Source organism: Lethenteron reissneri, chromosome 29, assembly GCF_015708825.2.
Source record: "Lethenteron reissneri isolate LAM-NWPU_2019-01 chromosome 29, ASM1570882v1, whole genome shotgun sequence".
NCBI classification, from domain to species: Eukaryota; Metazoa; Chordata; class Hyperoartia; order Petromyzontiformes; family Petromyzontidae; genus Lethenteron; species Lethenteron reissneri.
The window spans coordinates 2333056-2355023 of NC_083807.1; the positions used below are offsets into that span (position 1 = coordinate 2333056).

Here is a 21968-nt window from a genome sequence, read left to right on the forward strand (position 1 = left end):
AAATCCGAGCTCAGAATGGGAATCAAAAAAATATATATAAGTTCATACTGGAGAAATCCGATGAGCTATGAAGCTCTTCTATCCACAGACGCCCCAGTGGTGTTCACGGATGTCCCAGCATTTGTCCAGATGGCATCTACCCACCAGGCCTTCTTGCCTTACCGGCAAGTCAACACCCGCGCACACGTGAACAAAGTTGATAAAATAATACTTAATTTGCATAAAATCATGCCACAGATGGGAAACGTTCCCGGAGGGGGGGGGGGGGGTCGTGGCGGGGGGCAGGGGACGTGGAGGGGGCGGGGGGGGGGGCGTGGAGAGGGGGGGTGGGGGGGTAATTTTTCTCTGATCATCATCAACACCTTCTGCTAACTCAAAACGTTCCAGGTTTAGAAACGGAGTCGGACCCGAACCGCGTTATACAAAGAAAAAGAATGCGTGTCATGAGGACTCAAAGTCAGGCCAGCCACCTCCTGCCACCGCCACTCGCAGCACAGAGGCAGCTCCCCAGCTGAGACTCGTGAAAGGCGAGCTGCGTGCCCGTGCTTGGCGCGGTCACATGCGGCGCGGGCGTGTGGCCCGTCACTGAAGGTGGCTGAAATGTGGCTCTGTGTGTGTGTGGCTCTGTGTGTGTGCGGCTCTGTGTGTGTGGCTCTGTGTGTGCGTGGCTCTGTGCGTGTGTGGTTGTGTGTGTGTGGCTCTGTGTGTGTGGCTCTGTGTGTGTGTGTGTGTGGCTCTGTGTGTGTGGCTCTGTGTGTGTGCGGCTCTGTGTGTGTGTGGCTCTGTGTGTGTGTGGCTCTGTGTGTGTGGCTGTGTGTGTATGCGGCTTTGTGTGTGTGGCTCTGTGTGTGTGCGGCTCTGTGTGTGTGGCTCTGTGTGTGTGTGTGGCTCTGTGTGTGCGGCTCTATGTGTGTGTGACTCTGTGTGTGCGGCTCTGTGTGTGTGGCTCTGTGTTTGTGTGGTTGCGTGTGCGTGGCTCTGTGTGTGTGTGGCTCTGTGTGTGTGTGGCTCTGTGTGTGTGTGGCTCTGTGTGTGTGGCGCTGTGTGTGTGTGGTTAGTTTTGCTTACAGCAGTGGAGTGACAAAAATATGTACGTGTGCAGCCATCGGATCTTCGTAATCCCCATGCTAGAATGTCTGCAGATGTGAAAGAAGGAGCAGATGTATGGCGGCTGTGGTTCGTGTGTGTTAGATCTGGGTGTAAGGTGAGTGTGTTAGATCTGGGTATGAGGTGTGGGTGGGATCGAGGGTGATGTGGTGCGATGGGATGGGGCGAGTGAGCTGGTGGTCGGGTGGTTGAGTGGATTAATGAATGAGTGGGTGGTTGGTTGGATGAGTGAATGAGAGGGTGGATGAATGAATGAGTGGGTGGATGAGTGAGTGAATGAGTGGGTGACTAGGTGGATGAGTGTGCGGATGGGTGGTTGGGTGGATGAGTGGATGAATCTGTGCAGCGACAACAACAGAGCATGGCATCAACTTTTGCCCATGCGCTTAACATCATCCATCATCATCCACTCGTTATAATTGTGTGGTGCGCACGACATCCGGACCAGTCCATAGATCTCTCTCTCTCTCACTTACTTCCCGAGCCGCTCGGCTTCTGGTCCTGAGCAAATGAACCATCCTAATCGAGGCTCTTATCTGTCCACTGGAATGTAAGCAAGAGCGACTGAACGGAAAGCCATTTGGCGCAAAAGATTAAAGTGGCATGGTCTGTGACTAATTGCAGAGTGTCTCTCTCGCTCTTCCTGTATCGATTTTGAAAACATAATAATTGCAACTCGCGTCGAGCCGTGCCCTGCGAATGACCACGACACTCGAAACGCCACTCGCTGTAGATTTCACATTCCGATTGCATGCGCGATCGTGTCGCTCTGGGTCTGGCGTTTGAGGTCCCTCTCTGCTTTTCGATGGAGTTATCGTCAGCCAAACCCTCCCCGGTTCCGCGTGCGTGCGCGTGGGGGAGTGGGCAGTGGGGCAGCGGGCACAGCGCTGCTACGCTGAGCCGGCGGCCCGAGTTCGATTCGCGCTACGCAGCCATCGACGCCACAGTGGCGATGATCTACACCGGCCCTGAGCCTCCCCGAGGTCGACTCAGATTGAAATGAGTGCTCTGTGTGAACAACATTGCTCGGGAGACAAAGGCGGCCGGGCGCTGTACTGGCCACCCAACCCCCTCGTGTGCCGTGCCGGTCTGCAAAGGTGCTACTCGCTAACAGCACTTGCCCCAACAGTCTGTTAAGGCTATACGGGGGATCTTTGTCACGTGGTCAAGCACACGTGGGGGTGATGGTGACGTAGCGGTTTGCGCATGGCGCTACGGACCCGGAGATCCAGAGTTCGATACCTGGCAATGGCTAACATCAGTGTGCGAGTGATTTCACATCAGGTCCTGGGCCTCCCCTACGTTGGCTCAGCCTTGAATAAACACCTCCATGTAAAATCACATTTGTCGCTCTACATAGACATCAGCCTTACGACGACAGAGATCCATAGACTAACACCGAGATTTGTGGATTCATATTGAGACCCATAGACTCACATAGAGACCCATAGACTAACACAGAAATATATAGATTCACATTGAGACCCATAGACTCACATATAGACCCATAGACTTACACAGAGATGTAAATATTCACACTGAGACCCATAGACTCACATAAAGACCCATCGATTCACACAGAGATTTATGGATTCATACTGAGACCCATAGACTCCCACAGAGATCCATAGACTCACACAGAGATATATAGATTCACATCGTGACCCATAGACTCGCAGAGAGGCCCATAGACTCGCATATCGACCCATAGACTCAAACAGATATGTAAATATTCACACTGAAACCCATAGACTTAGATAGAGACCCATATACTCACGCAGAGATCTATGGATTCACACTGAGACCCACAGACTATCATAGATATCCATAGACTCACACAGAGAGGCATCATCACCGACATTCCTAAGGAAATCGTCTGGCTCGACCACTTCAATGTCTAGGCATTGTTGTCGTTCTCCATCAACAGCAGACAAACGACGAGGGCTCATTCACCGGCAGCAGTGGCGTGAGCAGGGAATTGCAGGGCTGCGCCTAAACCCAGCTACTTTACTTCCCCAAGTCAATTTGGGGTTCTGAAGTGGCTGACTGACAAGTTCCCTCATATAGAATGATTGTGTAAGAGGAACCTGAATATGTAATGTGTCGCACGAAACCGCGGCCGTCTCGGCAGAAATGTGTTTTAAAATGCAGGACCGAGACTCGTGCTCGCGAGCAGAAAGAAAAAAAACTCTTCTTCCGAGTGGCAGCCCCCCACACCCCCCCCCCCGTTCAATAATGCATCGACCCGGAACATTAGCCCCAAGATGTTACCTTTATTACCGTCATATTGCAGATGGTATAAAAAACTTCATGGCGCAGTGAGTAGTGTAGCGTGACGTGGTGGGTGTGTGTGTGTGTAGGGAGCACATTGTGTGCCCAGGATGGGGTTCGAACGGGTGAGAAACGCGAGCGGGTTTAGGCGTGAGGACTTCAATTCACCTCCTTGCCGAGTTTGATAATCAGCACTATAATGAGCATCACAATTACCATCAGCAGTTGCAGCTGAATCATTGTCATTGTCGTGTATGTGTGTTGAACTTCTTTCGCACCGTACGTAGCCAACCATGCTCATCGGAAGTGCTAATCATCCTCATCATTCCTCCGTCATTTAGAAAATGAGCACTATTTGATGAAGCTGTAATCATCATCATCAGCCACGATCATGATAATCACCATGAGACTCATCGTTTTTCAATAGCGTATCCCTCTACCACTTCCTGTTCACCTATTCACCACCAATTCATCGCCTATTCTCCTTATTTTCGACACTCTCCAACGCTGTTTCTCTATGGGTTGTCCACGTTGCTCATCCAGATTGTAAGCACTCTTATCCTGCCTGGCAGGGGAGCCGGACACGGGGACTGGGCGAGCAGGAGTTCCTTTGCTTTGGACATTGGAAACAGGTCTCAAGACTCGGGACTTCAATCAGATGTCCCTTCTCTCTGGATCTCTGCAACCCCCATCCTTCTGACCACTTCTTTACAGCCCCCGAGTCGCCGTACCCCAACAGATTGTTGGGGCAAGCGCTGTTAGCGAGCACCTATGAAGGCCGGCACGGCACGCGAAGAGTGGGGTGGCCAGCACCACGCCCGACCGCCTTTGTCTCCCCAGTGGCGAAATTTACACACCGCACCGGGTACTCATTTAAGGCTGAGTCGACCTAAGGAAGCAGAGGACAGGTTCAGATATTCGTCACTGGTGTTTGCCGTGATCGGGAATCGAACTCGGGTCGTCGGGTTCGTAGTGCAGTGCGCTAACCGCTCCACTACCACTCATACCCATTCTGCGTTTAATAATTAAAAGGCAGGTTGAAAAGATACCATTTTAGAAGTTTCGCAGATGTTTCGATTTAAAGCTTTCGTGACTGCAGGGATTCATCTTCTTGGTTCTTTCGGTAAAGTCACGTAGAAGGGAAATAATAAAATGATAAAAATAAAACATAATAAAATACAATTCTCACGACGTTTCGGCCACAACGCAAGCAGCCGCCCTCAGGTGAAGAACAGGTCTCTCGGAAAGACAGCGTCTCATTCAGACGCTGTCTTTCCGACAGGCCTGTTCTTCTCATTAAGACGCTGTCTTTCCGACAGACCTGTTCTTCACCTGAGGACGGCTGCTTGCGTTGTGGCCGAAACGTCGTGAGAATTGTATTTTATTATGTTTTATTTTTATCATTTTATTATTTCCCTTCTACGTGACTTTACCGAAAGAACCAAGAAGATTTCACAGAGGTGTTTGAAACATTTTCTCGGCACGCCATTCGCTGGAAAATGAGTCCCAAGCCTTAGACCCAGCATAATAGAAGTCGCAGTCAGAGTTGTCTTCAGAGCGAAGACCAGCTCGTAATATCCTGCTTTTCATTTCCAACTTTAAACATTCCCACGATTATTCTATCATTTTCATCCACCTCATGCTGTGTTCACCTACAATGCTGCAGGTCAGAGCATTTTCACCACCATCATCATCATCATCATCACCCCCAGCACCATCACCTTCCTTCCCTCCCTCCCATCGTCTCCTTATGCCCAAAATAAGCATCACCATCACCATAATAACCTCGCTCTCAATACAAGCAGTCTGTTAATACGCTCTGATCTATTCATACTTTGACAGTGCCCATTGTTGCTGGCCGCTTGGCGTTTTTGGCTTTGAGCCTGTGTTCAGTAAACAGGTGTTTAGTAAAAAAATCTATTCTCGCCCACCGCTTTCTTTCATCGGGTTTCATCTCGGTCCGCCTTCAGCAATGTCTACTGGTTATTTTTTATTCATCTTCTTAAAGCGTTAAACATCATGACTCAACTTGTATTTATTTGCTTTGCTTTTTGTTATCTTGGTGACTCACCCCCGCCCCGCCCCCCCGGTCACTATTGCAAATTAGACTCCTATCCTGGATCACTCTTGGGTCCTCACCCGGAGTTGAACCGAAATCAACTTGAAACGTGAGCATCTTCAGCGTCAGCAGGGTGTGGTCATCATCGTTTAACCGGGCACGTGTGCAAAGCAACGTATTGATTAAAATGATTTCTGTAAAGAGCAACCACCGCTCCAACCCCACCACTTTCTCCCCAACACCCACGACCCTAATCGTATTTAGCGACACATTTAGGCATTGACGCTTTGCAAGAACGCCGTTGGAAATTGCGGCTCCCCAAGACATCCATCAAGAGAGGGGTGAAGCGACTGGAGAGTTCACGTCGCTCCGTTATGAGCAGAGACCCACGCCTCCAAAGTGCGCACATTCGGGCAAATGTGACTTTATATTTGTGTGTGTATTTATATATAGAATTAGAAACGTGGGCTGGAGGTGCCCGGGTGGCTCAGAGGTCAGAACGCTGAGCCAGCAACGCGGAGATCGTGGGTTCGAGTCCAGGTTTCAGCCACCCGTGGTTTAAACCGGGTTCTCAAGTGGAATGAGTTTAAGGTCTCAGACCCGGTCACAAATGACGTGGACTACAACAACAATTTCGATTTAAAGCTATCGTTACTGCAGGGATTCATCTTCTTGGTTCTTTCGGTAAAGTCACGTAGAATGGAAATAATAAAATAATAAAAATAAAACATAATAAAATAATTCTCACGACGTTTCGGCCACGCAAGCAGCCGTCCTCAGGTGAAGACCAGTGACTTTACCGAAAGAACCAAGAAGATACAACAACAATATCAACACAACAACAATATCAACAACAAAACGCGTCCCGTTAAAATGTAGTTCCGCGCACAAATCTGGTTTAAATTCCTGCACTGGAAATTTAAAAAAATTGTTTGGCTTTGTATGCGACAAGCTTTACTCTCAATGGCACGGTGGGTGAGGTAGTGCTGCCCCCACGGCTGTGTCGACACACAGGTCGCTTGAAGAAGCGATCTCAGCGGTAGTTCTGCGATGTCCGCTTCCGTGGGCCGATCTGCGATGCTCCAGATGTTTCGTATGAAGGTGCATCGCAAGGCCCGCACAAGACAAGCGGAGTGATGATGAACGAGGAATAGTCATCGGCGCCGTTACACTCGCGTCGAATTGGGCAGTGCTCTGTGAGCAGAGATCGGATCCTGCACGATATCTGGAGGGCTCGTGTTTCTCTAAATCGATGTAAACGATAATTTAAACTGCTCCCAGAAAGCACGCCGCGCGGACACCAGATGTCCGATTACGAAATTGCAGTTGCACGTTTCCCCCCCCCCCTTCCCCAAAAGTCACAATTTCAGTTGGCGGCAGCCGCGTTTAATTGAACTAATCTGCGACTTCGTTTTTCTTTTATTGCTGAGCTACTGAGCCTCTTTGCTCACTCAACCGGCCGCTAACCGCCGCTTGATTACTTCCCGTCACCCGCGCCTTTGCCCGTTCGCTGCCGAGCGCGTGGCGCGCGTGCGTGCGCGTGCGTGCGCGTGCGTGCGTACGTGTGGAGTGCGAGCGTGCGCGTGCGGGCGTGCGCGTGAGTGCGCGTGCGGGCGCGCGCGTGCGTGCGCGTGCGTGCGCGTGCGTGTGGAGTGCGAGCGTGGGCAGCGGTAGTTACAGCGTGCGGTCAGCGCACTGCTCTACGGTCCCGGCGACCTGAGTTCGATTCCAGCTCACGACCGAAAACAATTATTATTTGAAGCAGTCGTGGGCCTCCCCGAGGTCGACTCAGACTTAACCGAGCACCTGGTGGGATGTGAATCACCACGACTGGGGAGACAATGGCGGCCGGGCGTAATGTTGTCCCACCCACCCCTTCGTGTTCCTTTCCTGCCTTCATAGGTTAGTTATCATTCCACAGCGCTACGAAGCCGGGGACCTAACTTCAATTCTAAGCCATGGATAACATCTGAACCGGTCCTTCTAACTCAAGCACCAAGCAAGGACCACACATGACTACTAGGATAAGCAATGCGCCAATAACTTTTCCAAAGTGCACGTTTCTCTTTTACAGGAGGGAACGGCGTCAAAAGCGCCGCCTCACTGCCATCTGCGAGCCGCAACGCAATAGGCATTGAGCAGACACCAGGGAGTGCATGACGGCGCGTGTTCGGACGAAGCCAACGAGAGTGAGGAGGGGATTGCACACCGTTCATTATTCATCGATCCATCCTAGCAGACGAGCCCAGTTGCTGTCTGTGCTAGATACGCAAATATATATATATATATCTACATTCCATCATCATTGCCATCATCATCATCAGAAGCAGCAGACGCAATGCTCTGTCCACTGCAATATGAAAGTCTCTTCCACGCCATGACGATCTTTGGAGTTGTTTGACCATACATCACCCAACTGATCAGTGTAGATTGACGTTAAATCGGTCGCCGTGTAAATAGGCGCGCTACCCACCGCTCCACCCTAATGTGTAACACTCCGAAGTTAACGAATCGCTTGTTAGCGCAGCGCCTCGGGGGTTCCATCCATCTCCCGGCCTGGTGCTGCTGCCCTTTCTGACGAAGCTGCTTTCTCTCGCGCGCGACCACGTGGCAATCAACACTCCCGTTTATGAAATCATTCCCCAATCTTGCGTGTCACGTAGACCACCAGTTTGAACTGTTTAGCCAGCATGTGTTTGCACTGCGATCATTGACGTTGATGTTTGACAGGCCTTTCGTTTGTCTACTGCAGGAAGAAGACCTCCCCATACTTCACCGCGCAGGTCCATGCGGGCTGCTGAAGAGAGGGCCTCGTTTCAGAACAACTTCGAAACGATGATGGCTGCGGCCAGGAATTGAACTCAGGCTTGCCGTGTTCGTAGCACAACTGTTCCCATCTCCACATTAACGCGTGCACATCCTTGTCAGCTGAATGGTGGACACTTATATGTTGTGCGGAGTACACCCGTACACGTGTGTGGGTATGTGGGGGGGAGCGGTAAACGCGCTGCGCTACGAACTTGGCCACCCGGGTTCGATTCCCGCTCACAACCACCATCAGTGACCATTATTTGAACAGGTCCCGGGCCTCTCCTAGGTCTACTCAGCCTCAAATGAGTACCTGGTGCAATGTGTAAACGTCGCCTACTAGGGAGACAAATGCGGCCGGGCGTGGTGTTGACCACTCGGCCGCCTCGTGTGCCGTGCCGGCCTACATAGGTACTCGCTAACGGCACTTGCCCCAACAGTCTGCTGAGGCTATACGGGGGATTTTTACCATTTTTTTACATATCGGTAGTGGTATTATTTGATGTGTAATAATAGACGGAAGCGCTCCGCTAAGTGTCGGCCGTGTTGCGTGACAGGTGGCGACGCGACTCGCGAGCAGCATCCGTGACACGAACAGCACGGAGCAATTGGCGATGAATACAAACAAACGACAACACGGGCATAGCTACTCGGCGCCTTTCAGGATGAAGACCTCACAGAGCGCTCCATGTGTTTGTTTGTTGTTTGTTTGTTTGTTTTTGCCCCTCTCGTGCGTTGCAAAGAGGCCACGCGCATTTAGAGGGCTTTCAAAAAAGGTCACTCCTGGGGGGCAATCATTAATCTCACTCCCCCTCTTTCTCTCGCTCTCTCCCTCTCACTCCCCCTCTCGGTCTCTCTCTCTTTCTTTACGATGAGAGGAAACAAGAAGATGCTCGACACTTTGCTTCGTTGATCATTTAGTTTTTTTTGTTTTTTTATGCTTTGCTTTATGTAACCCCCCCTTTTTAAATGAAAGATTTGACAAAAGATTTCACGCTCTGCTCTCCTTACCCCTTCCCTCTCGCTCTACCCTCTCTCTCTACCCTCCCCCCCTCTCTCTCTTCCCCCTCTCGTGTTGTGCGCGGTGCTTTTAGCGCCACAGCGCGTGGATTTGTAGCGTTTATTTGCATTTGTTTGGTGGTGACTGTGTTTTTCATGTCGAAATCGCCTCCAGTGCTGTTGCTGCTGGCGGCAATAAAAGTTGTTTAAAAAGTCTCTTCCCCCGCTCTCCCTGCTCCATGTCTATGTTCCCCCAATGTTTTCTCACTCTCACTCCCCCTCTCGCTCCCTCTCTCGCTCGCTCCGAGCACGCGAGGCGTCGCTCTGCGCCCGAGCAAAGTCCCGGCAAGACAGCCCCCCTGAGCCCCCCCCCCCCCCCAGCCCCCACGTCTCCCATTCCTAAAGGGCACGAAGCACGAGGCTACGGCACCCTGCTCCGGGGTGAGATCGACCAAGGCTGATCCCGGCCGATTGGGGTTCAAGGCAGGTGTCACGGGAGGGCTTGGGGAGGGGGGGGCTGGAGGTGGGGGATGATTAGAGCCGATGGCTACGTACAGCGCGAAAGACGTTCAACATCGTACAAACATAACGGGCGGGATTGTTGAGAATCGTTCCACATTTACACGTCACGAGCTGCTGTGTGTCCGGTCGCCACAATAGTATTGTGATTTCAGTTCATCGCCGTGACGGTGATGTTGATGAGGACGCGGTTGGCGGTAGTGGCGGTTATAATGACCACGGTTTTTGCGGCTGATTACGTGGTGATGACAACTTTTCAGTTGATAATTGTTTTTTTACCCTTCTATCTGGCAACAAAACTAACACCTTTTTACAAGGAGTCATGTTTGGCATAGACCGCAATACCTGCAGTCATAATACAAACAAAAGACATAACTCTGATTATGTGCACTGTCCTTGAAGTTGATTGGTCCACACCCGAGACAGCTTTCCTTAGAGCCTAGTCTCACATAATATTCATGGTTCTTTCGGTGAAGTCACGTAGAAGGGAAATAATACAATTATAAAAATATAAACAATAATAATTCTCACGACGTTTCGACAGCAACACAAGCAATCATCATCAGGTGTGAAATCCACAGCAAGACATTTTTAAAAAGGTGGCGGTTTTTCTTCACGTCAGCACCACGGACAGCGATTTGGCATTTGGTCAGATGGACGAGTCTATCTATGTTCGGGAAAAAATGAGGGGGGAGAAGAAAATGGAATGCGGTTTGAAAGTCCCTTCTACGTGACTTTACCGAAAGAACCAAGAATATGAATCCCTGCAGTCACGAAAGCTTTAAATCAAAACATTCATAATATAGGTTGTTTGGGTTATATCGCGTAAATATAAATGTGTCGTTAAACCCGCCACCACCTATTAAAGAAACGAAACAGGAGGATGTTTCCACAAGTCTGGCTGTCCGCCTGATGATGCTAGTTGTAACTACTGGCGAAACGTCATACTCAGATTGAAAATGTTATGGATTTGCTCTCCAACACACCGGTGTTGCTGTACTAGTAACGAATTGGCCACGTTTTGTTTACGTGACAAAACTTACTAGTTGGCTGTGTCGGGTGGTGGCGGGTTTAACGACACATTTATATATTTACGCGATCTAACTCCCCAAAAAAACTATATTACGAATGATATCGGTCGAGAAACCCTACTACGTGTTAAATTAACAACATGTTAAGAAAATGTCTGAACAAAAAAATGTGTTCATTAGAAAGTTACCTGCGGTCTACCATGCGACCAAGGCCCGAGTAACGCATCTGGCTATCGTCGTATCAGCAGAGAAGCATCAAGTTGCGCGATCCACCACCACCTTTGAGGAAATCTGAGACCGATGGGACCGGCATGAAAGCAAGACGCACGACAGCTTTATTGTGAGTATTGTACCTTTGAATACTTTTTTAAAATTAATATTGCCACTGGGAGACTGTCTTCCTCTAAACCCAATACACAGTGCAACTAAAATAATATAGAGAGTTATAGCCCACGCATTATTGTATACGGGGTTCAAAACATCCGTAGCTATTTCAGTAAAAGTGAGTTGGGAGAAAGGAGGGGGGCTTGCATAGAACCCCCCCCCCCTGCCCCCCATTGAAATAGGGCGTTGCATCCCCGATGACACCCGTGGTAATAACCAGGACGGCTGCTGGATTCGAACCGCGGACCTCTGCAACAAGCGGCCAACACGCGAAGCCACGTTGACATCAATGTCGGTGTTGGTAGATCCCCCCCCCCGCCACCTCGTGTAGCCTTAACAGACTGTTGGGGCGAGTGCTGTTAGCGAGTAGCGGCACCTACGAAGGCCGGCACGGGAACACCGGGGTGTGTGGGTGGTCCAGCAACCACGCCCGGCTGCCTTTGTCTCCATATTGGCCATGTTTACTGCACACCGCACCAGGTACTCATTTGAGGCTGAGTCGACCCCGGGGAGGCCCAGGACCGGTTCAGTCAATCGACAGTAGTGTTGACCATGAGCGGGAATCGAACTCGGGTCGCCGAATTTGTAGCGCTAACCACGACACTACCGCTCCCCACTAAGTGACACAAAGCCAAAGATCCCCCGTATAGCCTGTTGAGGCAAGTGCTGTTAGCGAGCACCTATGAAGGCCGGAACGACACACGAGCGAGTGGGTGGCTAGCAACCACGCCCGGCCGCCTTTGTCTCCCCAGTGGCGATGTTTTAACGCGCCGCGCCAGGTACTCATTTGAGGCTGAGTCGACACACACGCAGCTGGGCACGCACGGCAAGTGAGGGTGCACCACAGGCTCGTAGTAAAGGTACTTTATTCTTCCCCGACACGTGTCACATGAAGCCCGCCGTCTCACGCGAACAATTGCACACGAGCAGCGGGAGGAGGCGACAGCTAAAATGACATCGATACTCACACGGCTAGGCAGCCACACGTGGACTCTTCATATGCTAGGCTATATTTATATCATTATATCTGTACGACGACCTTAACGCACAAGGCATGCCCCAAAGAATGCATAGGTGACCTGTGATTGACAAGTAAATATACGTGTAGGTAATAGCCTGTTTTCGTGTAATTGGTTACATTTGCTGTTTCATTTCGATTAAAGCGCACTGGGGAGACACGTTTGTCCTGTGGGTTGTGTATGTTTGTGCTAACATTCGTTATTTCGCATGGTCTCTAGCAAATACGCATAGGCGATGCATGTGTCTTTGTCTGTGTATGGCTGGTAGTCACCTCAATTAGTCAACCAGTAACACGCGTGTCCGTCCCGTGACCGCCTGCCAGCGAGCATTCGACACTTCACGTGGTCAATGTCACTGTAGTTGTGCAAGGGGGTGATAGCTCTTGTTGCTGGAGTGTTAATAAATAAAGCAGAGTAAAACATAAATTAATTTACACGTTATAAATATGATACTGCCCTGATATTGTTGAAAAATGCTTCGTGTTGACTGCAATAAACTAACGATCGTTGTTGTCTTGTAATGTATATTTGCGGTAATCAGTGTTGGCTTTCAACAAATTAGTCACTATTTTATCGCCCCTATTGGGATGATGGACTGAATCATTTCCCGAACCAAGATATGAACTCTCAGCCTTCTAAATGTGAGCTGCACTCTCAGTGAAATGGTTTAAATACATCTCTATATATACCCACGCCCGATGTGTCAGTAAAGCATCTCAAGGTGCGGTCACATCTAGACGCCACCTAAATCCGAGCCGCATTGGTTTTTGTATTCGGCGTTTTAGATATTCATTCATGGGAATGTGAGCGACATTCGGACAACTTTCGGACGTTTAAACGTCGTCTCCATCCGTGTCTCTTCACATGCTGAAATGTGAACCAGTATCCTAGCATGGCAAAATTTATAAATCATGGAGTCAAGTAGCCAGGGTTTAATTTCTCACTAACCATGAGCCACGGTGACAGTCAGAGCGAGCTGTATACTGGATGCGGTGTGCCGGGTGCGGATATATGTCCTGGCTTGCACAGACCCGGACAGACCCGGCTAATATCGCGCAAGTCCCCTGGCGTGCAAGCATCGATTGTGCTGACCGCAGTGTGATTTTTTTTTTCAAGAATGTTCGCCCCGCAAATGCCATCGTTCAGAGGGGAAATAACTGGCAGTGACCAATGTAGGTCCGCTCGGTGGATGGAGAAGCCACCAGGGAAACCGTGAAATGCGCCGTACAAAATTGTTGCGCGCGGTCCGAGAGCATCCACGGTCTGGCATTGTCACGTGGGGAGGACAACTTCTGCCGCACCGCAAAATGTTCGTGACGAGTGGGGCACGGTCACCGTGAATGCAAATCGAATGTTTTGTATCGGTTAAATAATGCAGGGGGGTGGTGTGGAATACACCGTGACCGTAAGAACGATGTATGTCCGCGCGCGCGCGTGTCTATATCGGTAGGTCGACTCACCCTCAAATGAGTACCTAGTGTGGTGTGTCAACCTCGCCACGAGGGAGACAAAGGCGGCCCGGCGTGGTGTCGGCCAGCCACCCCCCTCGCGTGCCGTGGCGGCCTTCATCGGTGCTACTCGCAAACGGCACGAAGCCCCGGCAGTCTGGTAAGGCTGTACGGGGCATCGCTGTGTTTGCCGAGCCGGTAGTGGTCACGATGTTATCGTTGACTTTATGGTTCGCTCCACCGTCGACGAATGTAGATGTGACTAATGCCCATGGGCCCTGTCCGTAGCGCGCGAGCCAACGCAAAAAAAATATATAAGAATCTTGATTTGAAGCTTTCGTGACTGCAGAAATCCATACTCTTTGATTCTTTCGGTAAAGTCACGTGGGTATAAAATAAAATAAAATTATTTATTTTAAATAAAATTATTTATGTTATTTTATACCTCCGTGACTTTACCGAAAGAACCAAAGAGTTAAAAAAAAATAGGAAGTTGAGCCATGCCAGACAGCAGCGCGGTGCGCTGTGGTTCTCTACCAATGCGGGTGGGCGATCGGAGGGGGTTGGTTGGGGAGGGGGGGAGGTGGTTGGGGGAGAGGGGCGAGAGGGGTCTACGCGCATCAACGAAATATCGGAGATCACGATGGATGGCATCGTTCGAACACGCTCAGCCGGAATTTCTCGCGACTTTGTCGCCGTTGTCGCCGTCATAGCGGTTGTCGCAGCAGTAAGTCGTAGTAGTCGTGGTCGTCGTTGTTGTTGTTGTCGTTGTTTGCCGTCGCTGTTTTGTGATGATGAGCGGCACGTAATCTTTTATAAATCCTCCAAAGGCACGGGCAGGTTTCCCGTCGCTGTCAATAACCCTGCAAAATAAACGGAGTGAGGCGGTGAGTCATCGCTTGCGGAGTTTCGTGAGCCGGCTGGCGAAGTAGAGCACACACTTAGATAATTATTGACGTTTCACTTTAACAAAACAAAAATCGGATCGATTATCATGTCGTCTGGAACATTGTTCCAATATGGAACCAGGGCCACTGTTTCAGGCTCAGGTATAACCGCGTAAGCACGGTACCGATTAATCGGTTCGTCGATTAAAATCGATTCTTACTCTCGCAACACGTGCGTCCAATTGCGTGCGCATATATGTGTGTAAACATCGCCACTAGGGAGACAAAGGCGGCCGGGAGTGGTGTTGGCCACCCACCCCCTCGTGTGCCATGCCAGTCTTCATAGGTGCTGGATAACAGCATTTGCCCCAACAGTCTGGTAAGGCTATACGGGGGATCTTTGTTGTTGTTTTTTTTGTGTGAGATGTAACTTTAATCATTGGCCCAGATAAATTACGACAGCATTTGAATGAGTACATTTCGAATGGTAAAAACGAACAAAATATCCGGTTCCAATCTATTTGGTTGTTCCTGTGATATCATGCATCTTATTTTGAAAAAAAAAAACTTAATTGTGTCCGGTGAGGTAATTAAATTATTTATTTTGGGTGAGATCGTCGTCTGGGTATAATAATATTATTATTATAGACTTCCACCACCCGATTGAGACCAATAAAATCAAGTTGTCACGTCACGGACAGTGCCGGATTATCCTAGTAGCACAAGTAGCTACACATGTAGTAGCTACATATGCTACAGGCCCCGCACTTTCAAGGGCCCCGCGCTAAATGCTTTCAAGCTATCAATTCCGGTTCAGTGATTCTGCACTTGCTCTATTACTATAGTACTATACCGCCTTCAACTTTTATGGACGACTGGGTGTTTAAGGTTAGCGATTTGTCGTATTATCTGGCTGTATAGCAAATAAAAAATACAATTACTTTACTATGCAAGTAAAAAAATTGTGTTTTAATATTTGTGCGTGTTTTTTTTTATTTAGGGCCCCTTAATAACATATGCTACAGGCCCCGCACTAGCTTAATCCGGCACTGGTCACGAACAAATATGGCGGACGTATTTGGTTGTTCAACAAAAGTGGATGTTGGTGAGCGAGTGAAACACGTGGCAATGTTGCGCGACGTTTTGCTAGACATCACAACCAGCATCATCAGTCGTCAACGCAAAGCTCAGCTCTCGAGTAACTGGCGGTGTGATATTTCGCATTTGACAAATGTGTAAAATTACGTGTGTATGTACGTATGTTGAACTTTTTTCGCACCGGACGTAGCCAATCGTGCTAATGGGAGGTGCGGCGGGTGGACATAAAACTAAAAACAAAAAAGCAGTTCTAAAGAAATTAAGCTGTTAATCTAGTTGATTTCAAAGCGCATAGCTGCAGTGGATTCCTAATATAGGAAGGGAGAGCGTTCCAGACGGCCGCACGCAAATGACCTACACGTCGGGGAATCTTTAACGTTCGCCGTGGAATAGACGGCGTCGACCTTACGGCCATCACCCACCAACGAGTGCGTCATCCACGCACACCCTGGCGGTATCACTGCAGTCCCTCTGGCATCTACTGCCGCCTTGCATTGCTTGAAGCACCTTAACATTCAACTATGACATCATCTAGTTCATTTCAAGTTTCAAGTTCATTTATTTAGGTATACCCCTGTGAGCCATTCGGCTCTTGAATCGGGTGCAACCGCAACAAACAAAAAAACTAAAACATAAAAAACAATCTTAAAGTGACTATGTGACTGAGTGCAAACAGAAAATCGAAGAAAAGACAGTAAAATATTGCAGAAAAGGCACCGTACACAAAAATTCCTAAATCTAGAAGAAGAAGAAGAAATAACCGGGGTGGCCTGCCAGGTTCGAACCGCTAACGACTTTCCGCCACCAAGCAGTGGATGCGCTAAGACTGAGCCGTGTGGCGGCCCCGCACCTCGGCGATGTGCTGCACGATGTCTCGCAAGGTTCCCGGCTCATAGTAGTCCTCCAGTCCGGCCACGTCCAGCTCGCCGGACGTCACCAGGGAGTTGCCTTGCTCCGATGGACTCATCATCCTGAACATCGGCATCGTCAAACAGGATAATCAACATCATCACCATCACTACCCACATCAGCAGCAGCATCGTTCTGGGAATTGCCAGGCCAATTGTGGCGCACAGGGGGAGCTGCGACTGGGGGTGCCCTTAGGCTAGACCACATGGCAATCATCGCCCCCTACCGGCAGAGTAACGCCCACCTGCAGGCCAGGTGCTGAGTCACCTTGAGCCACGCAGAGACAGCTGCCACTGGGAGATGCAGTTGCATATTTTTTAAAGCAGGGCGCTCTATCAAAACAAACTATCGTGATATTTAATTATGACCTTAATAATTATCATCATTGTGAAAGCTTTGCGGCTCGGCCTTGACAATCTAAGCCAGTGTTCTTCATTGCAAGGCCCGCACGGGCCACTGGATGGATGGTCTGATGTGCGCCCCCCCCCCTCCCCAATAATACACAAATGTAAAAACACCCTCATCAACCTCATCATCATCGTGCTGATGTCCAACCCCCAATGGTTTCAAATGGAGTGGCGGAGCCTCACACTCACTGACAACGTCTTATCGGCGAAAGTGCGACCCTCCCTCTGAGTATTAGTGACGAACACTGGCTGATAGACGCAGTAGCCCTGGTCTCAGATGACGGCCCGTGTCATGCGTGACACCTCTCCCTCCCCCCGTCTGCCCGTCACCTTCGCTTGGACAGAATGGCCTTGGCGTACTTCTCCGCCGCTTGCTGCTTGCGCAGGCGGCTGAACAGGTCCGTGAAGACGGCGTCCGAGTGGCGCTTGTAGACGGACGACGTCTCCTCGAAGGGGGGCTCCTCTTCACTAAGGGGGGGGGAGGGGGAGGAAAAGGGGGGGGGGAGGAAGGTGGGGGAGAGGGGACATGGGTAGTAGGGGTTAGGTGGGACAAGTCTGTTTTTTTATGAGAATTAAATTGACGCGGTGGCGAGATGTTAACTACCTCGCCTGCTACACAGGAGACCGTGGGTTCGATCCCAACCCTGACGCATGTTTTGTATTTGGAGTTTGCGTGTTCTCTCTATCCCCGTGGTGGAGTGGATTTTTCTCCGGGTCCTCCGGTTTTCCACTCCACATTTAGAAACGTGCGTTTAGAGTGTTTGGCTGCTATGGATTTCCACATGAGAAGGCACTTTATTGAGCCATCGTTTGTGGCCAGGTGGCTTTTGAAAAATATCTCAGTGGGCCTTAGCTGGTAAAATTAAATAAAATAAATAGTTTATTTTTAAATGCTCACTGGGACTCCTTTGAGAAGCATGAGGAATATCAGAATGAGTCTTCGGCTGCGCCTACTCGACTTTCCCCACACGAGTCTAAATCTTCAACAATGAAAAACACTTTCAAGTAACTTCAACGAGCCTCGGTTCTCCATGGACATCTCATCAGCCAGGGACGGATCTATAAACTTCTCAAGAGGGAGACGGGTGGGGGGCTCCCCACATTTCAAACTATTTAAATATGCCCCCTCTCCTCCTAACATTAACTAAAACGCACATGCAATCTCTCTTGTCTGCTAATATGATGTTATTAACGTCACGGATTCGATCGAAAATGTAAAAACTAAAATCTATACAATACACATTTTGACCTCTCAAGGGAGGGCGAGAGGGTGGGGGTGGGGGTCAGAGTGGTCCCCCTCCTCCCCCGCTCCCCCCTCCCCCCTCTCCCCGGATCCGCCACCGACAACGAGTGACACCGCGGAGTGAGTGCCACCATCACCGCAGGGGGACTCACTCGATCCGCTTGCCCTGTTGCAGCAGGGACTCGAAGTAGCGCCGGGCAGACATCTGTCCCAGCAGCTTCTTGTAGTTGTTGTGGAAGAGCGCATCGGCGTGTCGCTCCGGCCTGAACGGCGGGGAGGGGAGAGGGGGGGAGGGAGAAGGGAGGAGGGGGACGCGGAGGGGGTGACAGTGACAGACGTCACTCATCTCCGGCTCATCACTCGCTCATCATCCTTGACCTCATCGTCACGAATCTCCTCCTCCTCTACTGCCACGCTCCTCTTTGCCATGTCGCCGTGAGTTCCGGTTGTTTTGTGCAACAACCAGAGTCCCGAAGCGCCTGCTGCCTCTCAGATGACAGGCGCACGCGCTTCAAGCACTGTCGTGTAAATTGGACAGGTTAAAAATAAAACCCTGCTGAGCTTCTGAGACGTGATGAGATTGGGTGCAGTCGTGGCACACGTGATCATTGGAGAAAACACACGCGCAGGCACTCACGTAAATAAAACAATTATTATAAAAAAACTCAACACATTCATCAATAATTTCCGCAAAGGTAAAATATCTTGGGCGACGTTTCGATGAATGGTCCTTATTCATAGCAACAAACGTAGCATGCAGAAGATGCTATGAAGGAGGGTCATTGCCCGAAACGTCGCCTATTATATATGATTTCCCTTTTATAAGACTGCGTTATTGACGGCTGTGTTGCGTTTTTTTGGTTATTTGTGCTCATGCACCGCTGCGAACGCGGTACCACCAAAAATAAAAGCGTTACAATTAAATTACCTCCAGGACAACTACAGGGACGAGGCGACCGTGCGCGCCCTCCGAGCCAGAACTTTGGAGGCGAAGGTTGGTGGATCACGCAGAGATGTTTGCGTGAAGCTCCCAAAGCCCCGTGGGCTTTTCTCCGGCTACTCCGATTTTCATCCCCGCGTGCACAAATGACGCTTACAATGGATCCAGCCGAACGTGAGGATGCGTGGTTTTCATAGCGACCACTACGTTACTGGACGTCGCATGCAGTAGAACACATTGGTCGAATGTATTGACCGCGTAGTATAGACACACGGGTGGAGCCGTGTCTCAGTGGTTAGGGCACTACGCTATGAACCAGGCCACCTGAGTTCGATTCCCGAACACGCCTGATACCATCAGCTGCGAGTGATATTTGAACCGGTCCTGGGCACACTAACCAGCCTGGTGCGGTAGGGACTACACATTAGGCGTGATAATGACAGTGAAATAAAATTGATGGCGACGGTGATAATTACATAATTGATTACGATGAATTGATTATTTGCAAACGATGCAGATCGGTGTTGGATCACGATGATGGTCTATATAATCGGCATGATCATGATAATTATGATGATATCAAACTAGTACCATTATGTATTATCATTTTAATTCTGACATTGCAATAAGCGAATTACTGGCATAGAATGTTCATTGTCCACCAAATTCTACGGTGTCAAAACATCGAACGAGCTATAAGACGTTGTAAAAATTATGTCATCACTTGCTCGGGAAAGCACGCGGCCCCATAAAACTGGCTGCACGTGTTAAACAACGATCATATAAGACCAAACAAATGATAAACTAAACAAACAAACACGTGCGATGTATACAATGTTATATGGCTGTTGTGACGAGACCCACAAGCTTCCCACGTGTGCCTCACAAACAAAGACAAAGATCCCCCGTATACCCGTGCAGACTACGGGCAAATGTTGCTCGCGATCACCTGCTACATCTGGAGGCTGGTGTGGTCAGAGCCACGCCCGGCCGCCTTTGTCTCCCCAGTGCTAATCATGTGTATACACCACAGCAGGTACTCATATTAAGAATAATTCGACCTAGGGGAGGCTCAAAACCGGTTCCAATATTCGCCACTTGCGCTTAGTGATCGTCAGCGCAGCGCGCTGACCGCTGCCCCATCGCTCCCCGGCTGCACACAGGCGCGCAGCTCACCGCAGCGCGAAGTAATCCGTGTCGGTGGCGGGGAACGAGTCGCGACCCGGGCAGTGCAGAGTCAGGACCAAGCAGACGGCGGCGACTGCCGCTTGGAACGAGCGCATGGGGCTCATGGTTCCGATCCCTGTGAAAGGAAGGACACGAGTTAGGTAGGACAGAGTGGCGAGTAACAGTGTCTGCACAGAGATTCCGCCGCGTAACCTTTAACGGACTGCTGGGACGAGAGGCTGTTAGCGAGCACCTGTGAAGGCCGCCGTTGTCATCTTCAGTGCCGATGTTTAATACACATCGCACAAGGTACACATTTGAGGCTGAGTCGACCTACGGGAGCCGCAGGACTGTGTTGAGCTTGAGACATTCCAGCACACACACACCAGCACACACTCACATAATACAGAAACATACACTAAAACGGACACAAATATCCATTTAACATTACAGACTCTTGTGGCAAGTGCTGTTAGGGAGTACCTATGAAGACCGAAACGGCGTACGAGGGGTTGGGTGGCCAGCACTACGTCCGGCAGCCTTTCTTCCCCCCAATGCTGATGTTTAAACAACGCATCATGTACTCATTTGGCGCTGAGTCGACCTAGGAGAAGCCCACGACTGGTGCAGATAATCGTCAATGTTATTGGTCGCTATCGAGAAACGAACGCTGGTCGTCGGGTTCATAGCGCAGCTCGCTAATCACTGCGCCACCGCTCACCGAAAGAGAGCGCTAACGCCGTCAAAATGACGAATATATCGCAATAGGGTTTACCCCTTCTGGCAATAAAATATGTGTTAACATTTTTATTTAAAGCTTTCGTGACTGCAGGGATTCATATTCTTGGTGACTTTACCGAAAAAAACAAGAATATAATAGGTGTTAAAATGCTCAAACACCGAATTAGATACACCTATTTCACGGCATCAATTTCTGCGATGATCACAAGTTTTTTTATTTTCTTCATGATTTCGATACTCGCAAAAACGGCCCCGTGGACTCCGGTCAACTCTCTGCCAAACCTCGCGACTTTTGACCGCTCCGACTCGCGACCCAAACCTCAACTCACCGTTTGCCCCCCGAAGCGCCGGAGCCGAATGTTGAAGAGCGGAGCCTCAGTCAGCGATCTTCACACCACGCAGTCCTGTTGGTTTAGAACAAGCCACTCAACTCGATGTCAAATCGCCTCGCACTGACAAGAATGTAAATGATTAGCGCAGCAGGTTTATCTCGCACGCCAGTTAAACTGCAGTCTAGGTCAACCTACCTGTAGAGCTTGCACGTTGCCCCAGCGGTGAGGCTGTATTAGAATCAAGTTGTAATGTTTGTTATTATGATTATTATTTTAGTTATGTAGCTCGTGCAGGTTAATACGCCACGTGCAGTCGAAACACCGATGTTCGCACGCTCCTCTCGACCAGAGTGGTGGGGCACAGAGTAGGGAGCGGCTCTGTCCAAGGTCCTGAAAAGGTCTCTCATTTACACACACACAGGTTCACATTTATATACACGCACGCGCACACAGAGAAGATGGTTAGCGGGTTAGGGGCGTGTACACTTGTTTTTTTTTACTTCCCTCCGCAATCGTCACCCACACGCAGTGGACGTCAGTCACTTTTACACACATTCATTACAGACTAACGTCATTGTGTGTGTGTGTGCTCGTGTGTG

At 49.8% G+C, this 21968-nt stretch overlaps 1 protein-coding gene across 2 annotated transcripts; it reads right to left on the reverse strand.

The window, feature by feature from the left end:
- Nucleotides 1–12027: 12027 nt before the first annotated feature.
- On the reverse strand, nucleotides 12028–21754 carry LOC133349142 (VIP peptides-like). Of its 2 annotated transcripts, none has more exons than XM_061562381.1 (7): nucleotides 21565–21754; nucleotides 21367–21441; nucleotides 20306–20432; nucleotides 18342–18452; nucleotides 17307–17414; nucleotides 16481–16601; nucleotides 12028–14508 (listed from the first exon to the last, which is right to left on the reverse strand). In XM_061562381.1, exons 3-7 carry the CDS (start codon nucleotides 20419–20421, stop codon nucleotides 14500–14502), a joined length of 465 nt encoding a protein of 154 aa, XP_061418365.1. In that variant the 5' UTR covers nucleotides 20422–20432; nucleotides 21367–21441; nucleotides 21565–21754; the 3' UTR covers nucleotides 12028–14499. The 2 variants fall into 2 exon arrangements, with proteins under 2 accessions (XP_061418365.1, XP_061418364.1); XM_061562380.1 differs by having other exon boundaries at nucleotides 17277–17414.
- Between the last annotated feature and the right edge of the window lie 214 nt (nucleotides 21755–21968).

Excerpts from the sequence above, each read along its gene's own strand:
- LOC133349142 (XM_061562380.1), bottom strand. The coding sequence starts at position 20,421 with ATGAGCCCCATGCGCTCGTTCCAAGCGGCAGTCGCCGCCGTCTGCTTG. Across the intron at positions 17,415-18,341 it reads CAACAGGGCAAGCGGATCGA|TGAAGAGGAGCCCCCCTTCG; the intron begins GTGAGTCCCCCT and ends CCCCCCCCTTAG. Across the intron at positions 16,602-17,276 it reads GCCATTCTGTCCAAGCGAAG|GATGATGAGTCCATCGGAGC; the intron begins GTGACGGGCAGA and ends GCCGATGTTCAG.